At 54.4% G+C, this 9485-nt stretch overlaps 1 protein-coding gene across 1 annotated transcript in view; it reads left to right on the forward strand.

Moving 5' to 3' along the window:
• EIPR1 (EARP complex and GARP complex interacting protein 1) overlaps window positions 1-9485 on the forward strand; it is an 89729-nt gene that overhangs the window by 74406 nt on the left and 5838 nt on the right. The window contains exon 6 of the mRNA XM_007469248.1: window positions 8557-8693. Coding sequence (XP_007469310.1) covers window positions 8557-8693 — 137 coding nt within the window. The remainder of the gene's footprint in view (window positions 1-8556; window positions 8694-9485) is intronic.

Here is a 9485-nt window from a genome sequence, read left to right on the forward strand (position 1 = left end):
GGACTCTCAAGCACTGCGCCACCAGGGAAGCCCTGTTTGTTTTTTTTGATATTGAGCTGCATGAGCTGTTTGTATATTTTGGAGATTAATCCCTTGTCAGTTGCTTCATTTGCAAATATTTTCTACCATTCTGAGGGTTGTCTTTTCGTCTCGTTTATGGTTTTCTTTGCTGTGCAAAAGCTCTTAAGTTTCATTAGGTCCCATTTGTTTACTTTTGTTTTTATTTTCATTATTCTAGGAGGTGGGTCAAAAAAGATCTTGCTGTGATTTATGTCAAAGAGTGTTCTTCCTATGTTTTTCTCTAGGAGTTTTATAATGTCTGGCCTTACATTTAGGTCTTTAATCCATTTTGAGTTTATTTTTGTGTATGGTGTTAGGGAGTATTCTAATTTCATTCTTTTACATGTAGCTGTCCAGTTTTCCCAGCACCACTTATTGAAGAGACTGTCTTTTCTCCATTGTATATTCTTGCCTCCTTTGTCATAGATTAGGTGACCATAGGTGTGTGGGTTTATCTCTGGGTTTTCTATCCTGTATCATTGATCTATATTTCTGTTTTTGTGCCAGTACCGTACTGTCTTGATTACTGTAGCTTTGTAGTATAGTCTGAAGTCAGGGAGCCTGATTCCTCCAGCTCCATGTTTCCTTCTCAAGATTGCTTTGGCTCTATGGGGTCTTTTGTGTTTCCATACAACTTTGGTATATAGTAGCATGTATTTGTCAGTCCCAGTCTCCCAATTTATCCCTCCCCTGCCTTATCCCCTGGTAATCATAAGTTTGTTTTCTACATCCATGACTCTACTTCTGTTTTGTAAATAAGTTCATTTGTACCCCCTTTTTTTTAGATTCCACATATAAGTGATATCATATGATATTTGTCTTTCTGTGTCTGACTTAACTTCTCAGTATAACAATCTCTAGGTCCATCCATGTTGCTGCAAATGGCATTATTTTGTTCTGTTTTATGGCTGAGTAATATTCCATTGTGTATGTATATATACCACAACTTCTTTATCCATTTCTCTGTTCATGGACAGAAAACTGGTTTTCTCGTGAGGCTCGTAAAAATGTATTCCAAAATATTTTGAGCGGTGCCTGCATCGTTACCATAATAATACCTTTAGAAACACAGCTCTCAGACAGCAGTCATTTGAATTTATGTTTTAGGATATTTGTTTAAAAAAAAGAAGCCATGAGCTCTAAGAAAACATGGATTTAGTAACATATCTTAATATCATAGCTTAATAGCTGCATATGCCTTTTGGTTTTGTAAATATTGGAGACAATGAGTAGTTTTTAATCTTCCAGGTGGATCTTGGAAAACATCATTAGATGCAGAATGGGCTGAACGGAGGTATTTAGCTAGGAAGTGTTTCCTGAGCTTGCACAAGACTTCTTTCTATAAGAAAGAGTAAATGTACATTTAGAAACTAAGAGTGTGTGAGAAAAAAGCAGCTGCTGAGCTGGGAGGGCTGACATGCTTGTCACTGACATTGGGGTTGACAGCCTGGGGTGTGACAAATACGGAGATATTGTCTCTGCTTTTTTGTAGTTTGCCACCAGTTACAGGGGCTGTAGTGTGCAGATGAGCCTTTAATTCAAATGTTCAGGTTTTCCTGGAATAGGCTGGGGCAGGCGTGGGCCAGTGGCTAAGGGGACATGGGGGACTGGGGACACGTGGACACGGGAGAAACACTGACAGTTGAGTCAAGTCCCACTCACGGTGTGACCTTGGGCAAGTTGCTTGGCCATCCAAGCCCCAGCATCCACATCTGTAGAGTAGGACAGTTTAACGGTAACATTATGTGAGGACAGCATCCCCCGTGGTGCCTGGTGCGCTGCGAGCAGTCTGTACAGGGCTGATGGAGGGGTGCATGGACGCGTGGACGGATCGAGCGGCTAGAATATGCGGTCTCCACAAGTGGATTACAACTGAGCGTCGGGTCACCCAGTAGGATCCTAGTGCAGAGGCAAGAGGTACAGGGCGAAGAAATCGAGGTGCTGAAAAGCAGTGTGTGTTTATGTGGTAATTAGGTTACTTGCCCTGAAGTCAGCAAGTGCTAGTCACAGTTGAGACAGGAAGCGGCGGTGAGCCCTGCTTGGTGCGGAGCTCCTGGTGCTCCGAGCTTCATTGTTCCTCCCTCTTCTTCCCTCTCGAAAGAATGAGCTGCAGTGCGGCCTGTCTCCCCAGCACATCGCTAGTGTGTCACTGGTGTGACAGACGTACTTGTTGCATTCTCGTCCATCTTGGCCAAAAACTTTAAATCTGCCCTCACAACCTTTCCCGTTTTGAGTCTGGAGCCAAGGTCAAGCCCACATTTGTGGGTGTCGGACACACATTTTTCTCCACAAGGGGAGGTTGGGTTTTGGTGCAGCAAAGGGGAAAAGCCCTTTTAGTTCTGTTCTTCTTACAAATAAAGTCCTATTGGAAATGAACTAAAAATAAATTGAAAATGACCTCAAGTTCCTCACCCGTGCTGGCACCTGCTGCCTTGTGTGCATTTTCTAAACACAGGAGGACTCTGGTTTCCAGGAGGCTGTGCTCAAAACCTTCCCGTGTCAGCTCTATGGAGCCGGGAACGTTTCTTCTGGGCTGGCAGAGTCCTTGACTGGGTGTGGGAGCCGCCAGCCCTGTTGGGTCTGGGTCCGGTGTGGGCCACGCACAGGGGAGGGGGCCCGCCTGCCCTGACCCTGGCAGCAGGGGCGGGGGCGGCAGCACCCTTTCTTCCACGTCCTGAGGATAGCGATGGGCCTGGGGGAGTCCTGCCGAGCCCCATTCCCACCACGACCCTGGACCCATCTTGTGCGCCAGAAGACCCTGGACCCACCCTGTGCGCCAGAAGGGGCACCCCGCCCCTTCTGCCCTGTGCCTGAAGGTGGGGCACAGCTCCAGGCAGTGTCTGGGCTTTTTAGGAATGTCATCTCATGGAATCCTTATAGCCTTGGGGGGCAGATTCTTTAATATCCCCGTCTTACAAGTGAGACACAGGAGAGGAAGCCAGGCCTCAGAGGGACGAAGTGACTCGTCAGGTTACTCACTAGGCAGCAGAGCGGGGACCCCGCTCAGGGGTCCTGCTCAAAGCTGGGGCTGCCATTCCCACAGCTGGAGGCATCCCCGATGGCGTCGTCTCAGACGGGCGTGTTGGTTAGAATGCATTTGGCTGCAGGACATAAGAAGTGACTTAGATAAAGAGGAGGTTTAATCATCTGCTGTAACATGAAACATGGAAACAAAGCCCCTCTGGGGTTGGTTAATTCAGTGTCTCAACAGCAGAGGACCCAGATACTCTGCATGTTTCTGCTCTGCCGTGTCCACGTGTCACTGCTGTCCCCCGTCATGACCGCAAAGTGACTGCAGCGGTTCCAGGCATCACATCCAGATCCCCGCCACATCCACAAGGAGAAAGCAGATTTCCTTCCCACGTCTCCCTTGGTTTGAAAGGAAAGCCTTTCCTGGAAGTCCCTCTGTCCCCTTTTCAGGCACGACCGTGTGTCCAGGCCTAAACCCGTCTTTGGCAAGGGGAGCAAGCCCGTCAGCCCTGGCTCAGGGCCGTCTCAGTCCCCGGGGGCGCTGCGGGGTCTGACGGGAAGAGGGGCTCCGGTGGTGGTGGCGTCTGCTGTGTGACAAGCTGCTGTCTCCTGGCAGCTTGGGCCAGGGCATGCAGTGGACTTGCCTGCATGGACACTTTATGTCTCTTACGCTCGAAAGCTGCAGCCCTGCTGTGGCTTCGCCGAGGCTCTCCTTCCAGGGGGTGCGGTGGTGCTCTCTGTCCCCTCTGGTCCTGCGTCACCCTCAGTGCTGACGAGCACGTGCTTGGTCCCGCGTCACCCTCAGTGCTGATGAGCACGTGCTCGGTCCCGCGTCCTCTAGGCCTGGCCCCTCCCCAGGCCTGGTCCCCTGTCGGCGCCGTGGGGCTTTTTGGCGCGGGTGCAGCTTTGGTCTTTGGAAGCTCATGCCTCCCTTGAGCCGCTCCTGAAGGCTCCAGTCACAGCATTTTGTTCATAGAAGGTGCCTTCTCTTGCTCTTGTCCTGCACTAGTTACTCCTTCAGAGAGGATGTGGGGAGACTTTAATCATTCCTTCTGGACTGGGAAGCACTGAATATTTCTCTTTAATGCTGGGAAGCAGAGTACTGTGTGCATCGCACCCTCTAGAGTTCTTGCTGAGTTCTGTCTGTGTGTCACCAGGAAACCAGAAAAAGTGATTGATTAACCTTACGACTTGCACCATGCTGGCTGCCCTGAGTAGCACCTTAAAAATTGATGGTGAGATCTCTTCCAGGTTTTCATTAAAATCTACCTTGCAGCCGTCTCGGCACCTGTGGGCATGGCGTTCTGTTGCCCTGGTGTTTCCTGCACTAGAGTGTGCAGTGGAGCTGGAACTGGAGCTGGTCCTGTTCTGCACTGCGGCTGTGTGGCCCAGGGCGAGACACCTACCCTCTCCGTGAAGTAGGGGGCGGGGCAGGGGCCGTCTCTCTGCTGCTGAGTTCACTCGAGTCTCCCCTGCCTCAGGTTAACACCTTATCAGTTATCTGTGCTTCCTAACAATTGACCACCCAGTTAGCGCTTCCCGCTGCCCACCACGGCCATCATGTGGTTTCTGCGGGGACAGTCAAGAGTCTGCAACTTCAAGTCTCTCGTGAGGCCACAGGCCAGGTGTCAGTGGGGCTGGCGTCTCACCCGAGGGCTCCACCGAGAGGACCTGCTCCTGAGCTCACGGACGCGTTTGTGGCAGCATGCGGTTGGACCCCGGGCCTGGGTTCCTCGCGGGCTGTTCCTCAGTGTGGGCTTTGGAAGCAGACAGTGCTTGTTGAGTTTTGCTGATTTAACTTCTGCTGGAGCCCTGATGGAGTCGGAGTAGAGCAAGTGCAGAGAGTTTTGCTGGCAGCGTCGCTTGTTAGGATTCGACCTGGGTGCTTTGCGCACTGTTACGGGTCTTCCCCGCTTGGCACACTTTATGGTGCTTCCCACAGCAGCCTCTTTAGGAATTCACTCTGCTAAGTTTACAGTGCCTGTCTTCTGATGATAGGACCTTATGTGTTTATGCTTCTGAAGAGTTTGATAATGAATCCACGTGTTTGTTGGAAAATTAATTAGAACACTGAATGTTGATTAGTTAGAAAATATACTGAACCTTTTTTAATTTAAGTATAGCTGGTTTGCAATGTAGTGATTCACAATTTTTAAAGGTTATACTCCATTTATAGTTATTATAAAATACTGGCTATATTCCGTGTTGTACACTACATCCTTGTAGCTTAATTTTATACGTAATAGTCTGTACCTCTCGATCCCCTCCCCCTACACTGTCGCTCCCCTCCCCTCTCCCCACTGGGAACCCCTAGCTTGTTCTCTATACCCGTGAGTCTGCTTCTTTTTTGTTATAGTCCCTAGTTTGCTGTATTTTTTAGATTCCACATACAAGTGATAATCATGCAGTATTTGTCTTTCTCTGTCTGCATGATACCCCCCAAGTCCATCGATGTAGCTGCAAAAGGCAGAATTTCTCTCTTTTATGGCTGAGCTGTATACTCAACCGTTTTATGTACCTGATTGTTGATCTTACTTAACTAGTCTTCAGAAAACTGAAATGGCACCTGTACATGTTTCTTTTGGCTAGTTTTTTTTCCCCTAAAGGAGAGGCCATAAAACTGTTTCTTGGTTGGTGCTGTCAATGTGGATGTTAAACGTCCAGCCACAGCTGGAAAAGCCAAAGCCCAGCGCGGAGAAGCTCACCCTGTGTGTCTGATGCTCGCGTTTTAGGCCCATTCCCGGTCACGGGGCTCTGTGCCGCCGCCCCTCTTCAGGAGGCTGTGCCTGTCACTGCTGCGGGCAGGGCCGAGATGCCCTCTGCCCACACCGGCTCTCACTGGCTGTCCCTTGTGGCTGAGAGTCCAGGTCCTGCGTCATGAGGCTCCTGCCACCATCCCTTTCTCCTCCGTGGCTTTGTGGTGGCCGCACCATGTGGTCCCCTCTGCGTCCTGCCTGGGGGCCGGGCCTCCTCCCTGTCAGGCCATCCCGTGGTCCACGCTCTGTGCGCCCCACGTGCCCCTGAAGGTGACAGCACCCCTGCCCCTGGGCTGACTTGCCTCTGCTCTCAGATGACGAGAGAAGGAGAAGCCGTGGCCCCTGATGCAGGGGAAAAGGGGCGGGACCACTGCCCATCATCAGAGGAGCAGCCCCTCTGCTGCCTCCAGCCCCTTGGCCCTTGCTGACCCCTCCCCGCGGGCTCCCCACCCGGCTGAGCCAGTCGATGTCCTCCAGGAGATTGGGGGTGAGTCTGACGGTCAGTGGGGTCCCCCGTGGGGCCCTCTCGTGGGGTGTAGGGCGCGGGCGCTCCGTGGGTGGCCGTGAGGGTGCTGGCCTGGAGGGGAGGCATTGGGACGGCCCTGGGTTTGGGTCCCCGACGTGGCCCTCTCTGCCAAGCTAGCTCGGGCCCGGTTCTGCCCAGGTGGCCTGAGCCGCGGCCTGGGCAGCGGGTGTTGCCAGGTCCCGTGGGAGCACCCAGGCCCTGCTGGCCGGCGGCCCCCTTTCTGTCCCTCAGCCGCTCTGTCCTTCCTGACGTCTTGCCCGGCCTCTGGCTGTTCTCGCCCTGCGGCGCTGCCCTTGGCCAGGCTCAGTTCTGCGCCCGCCACCAGGCATGCTCCACAGGCGGAGCGCTGCTGGGTGCGGCTCTGCGTGGCCACGGGGAGCTTCCTGGGGGTGTGTCCCCCTGGCGGTCGAGGCCCCGCTTCGCCCGCTGAGCTGTCGGCCCAGGAAATGCTCTCCCTGCCCCTTCTCCCCACTCCAGGCACCCCGGGGCCTGTCTCGGGTGATGGCTGTTCCCCGGAGCCTCCCTGGCAGCTTGAGTGTGAGCCCTGGGAGTACCCAGAGCACGGGCACTTCCTCCTTGAGGTGCGGGTGGGCACCCCTGTTTCATTCCGCCGCCGCCATGCCTGGTTGGGTCCCCCCAACACTAACACAACACACATGTCTTGCCCAGACCAGACTAACGCTTTAACTTTTGTGGAGAGGAGATTAATAAGTGGTGCTCCGTCTGTAATGGCAGAACAGGTATTTTAACTGGGGTCTTATAAAACAAGAACCCCCGCTTTTCCAGGGGGATGGGCTCTTTCCTCTGCTGCCTCGTTGGGCTGTGGGCAGGGGCTGGGGTGGGGGAGGGCAGGGCTGGGGCGGGGGAGGGCAGGGCTGGGGCCAGGAGCCGGGCGGGCACCCAGCAGGGCTCCCCGTGAACCCAGGACGCTGCGTCTCCTTAGAGATGTGACTTGTCCCTCCCGTCCCTCCTCCAGCGCTTACGGGCACAGACACCCGTCCTCCTTAATCCCATCAGCTCTAGCCCTTCAGTCCCCGGGAGGGGGGCGTGTGTGCCTGCGAGGACTCCAGTGGCCGAGATGGGCGGGCACGAGGCCCATCATCCACGTGATTTGCTGAATCAGTGAGGCAGGAAAATGGGTTTTTGGGAGAAGGATTTTTCTGGGGCGGGTTGAGACACGAAACTGTCCAGAAGAGAGAGAGGCGAGCTGCCACTGCCGCTGGTCAGCGTGTCCTGGCTGGGCGACCTCTGCTGCAGTGGGCGCTAGAGTAAGTGGGGCTCTCACTCGGAAGTCGTTTTTAAAGACGTGCCCGCTGTCAGGCTTCTTAACTGGGCCAGGCTCTCTGGAGCGGAAACCGGCTGTTTTCCCCAGGCTTCTGCCCCATCCCCTCGCACTGGCCGCCCACTCCGTGTGCCCACCCCAGCCGGGGCCAAGTCTGGGTCCCGATGACACCCTCGGGCCTCTGTCCAGTGCTGCCACGGCCGTGCCCGGGTCCCTCTCAGAGTGTCCGCAGGGCGAGGCTAGTGTCCAGGGTAAAGTGAAGTGAATCACGGAGGGTCAAGTGACCCGAGGACCGCAGACAAGCCTGGAGCCCTCCTGCCTCCAGACGCCACCGCGTGATAGGCCTTTGTGCATAAGATCTCAGACGGCAAGCGGGAGGGCCGGAGGGGCAGCGGGGTCGGGGGCGGAGGGGGCCCTTCTCCCAGGCTCGCACCAGGGCCCGGCCTCGACTGTGCTGGTGGTCTTGAGGGTCTCCGCCGTCCGTTACCGTTGGGGTTTAGTTAACCCCCGAGTAACGGATGCCAAGATCCTCGTGGCCGGGAGGGGAGGGCACGTGTCTGAGCTCACGTGTGGGTGGGTCGCAGCCATCTGTCCTCCGCCTGGGGCTGGCCGCGCGGACCGGCGGCCTCGTCCTTGATTTTGGAGGAAGCCAGACGTTGGAGCTGCTGCGTGTTGTCTTCAGATTTGAGTGGATGCTCCCTAATCCCACACTGGCAAGTCCTGTCTGGTAGAGGCTCTATTAAAGTGGCTTCTATTTTTTGCTGCGTTCAGTTTTATATATTTTTTTTCCAAATAAGGTTCAAACATTCTTGCCTTCCAAGGGGAGGAAACAAAGACAGAGCTTCCTAGTTATTTTCAGTAATTATCGTCAACGATAGCCTGTACGAGGTACCCTCTTGAATGCTCTGAAGAGACTTCAAATTACTTGTCTTCTTCCTTTGAAAACATCACCCAATTTGCAGCTGGCCAGTTCGGCGTCCCTGGAAGGGAAGGGACAGCTGAAGTTCACGACGGGGCGGTGGAGCCCGCATCACAGCTGCACCCAGGTGGCCACGGCGAACGACTCGGCTGTCCGAGGGTGGGACACGCGGACCATGAGGTCAGTGACGCCCGGGACACGCCCCGAAGGCCCCTCCCCTCCCCGCCCCCCCACGCCCATCCACCAGGGCTCGTGTGCTGAGGCCATGTGGCTTGTCTGTGTTGGCCTCAGTCTTGTGGGAAGTCGTACGCCTCGTCCTCTTTCTCCGCCCCATCTTGAGTGCACCCGTGCTGTGGGTCCGCGCCCCGCCCCAGTGGTCCTGTTCCTGTGGGTGCCCTTCAGCGGCAGCGGTGGTCTCCGGTGGAGATCCAGGTTAGGCTTTTGTAGCAGCTCAGGCCTGAGGTGGTGACCGCAGACTCTCGGTCTCCATGGTCGGCTACCACAAGGTGAGGGCTGCCGTCCCCTGGTTAAGCATGGAGCTCGACCATCTCTGCACCTTAAAGATGCACACCCATGGGGCGGTTGTAGTTTGTCATTTAAGTCATTACACACACAGCTAGTGCTTCTAATGGGACACAGGAGAGCCGCTTTTCTGTGCCAGGTGTGGCGTTGACAGTGAAGGAGTGGTGGTGTGCACACTGTTGTCATGGCAACAGGGCCCTGCAGTCTTTTTTAAGATACAGTTTATCCCCTCAGCACACCGTAATTTATTACTAAGCTGCAAAGACGGATGTCGTGAAATAGCTCGTGTTGCCTTCGAGGGTGGGGGCCCAGCTTTAAATCTAGGTCCACGGCCCCTCTGAAAGCGCAGGGGGTAATCAATATTCGATGTGTGTGTGTGTGTGTGTGTGTGTGTGTGTGTGTGTGTGTGTGCGTGTGTGTGTCTGTCTGTGCGGTGGGCGGCTGTGGGGG

The sequence above is a fragment of the Lipotes vexillifer genome, unplaced genomic scaffold, assembly GCF_000442215.2.
Source record: "Lipotes vexillifer unplaced genomic scaffold, Lipotes_vexillifer_v1.1 scaffold356, whole genome shotgun sequence".
Classification (NCBI taxonomy): Eukaryota; Metazoa; Chordata; class Mammalia; order Artiodactyla; family Lipotidae; genus Lipotes; species Lipotes vexillifer.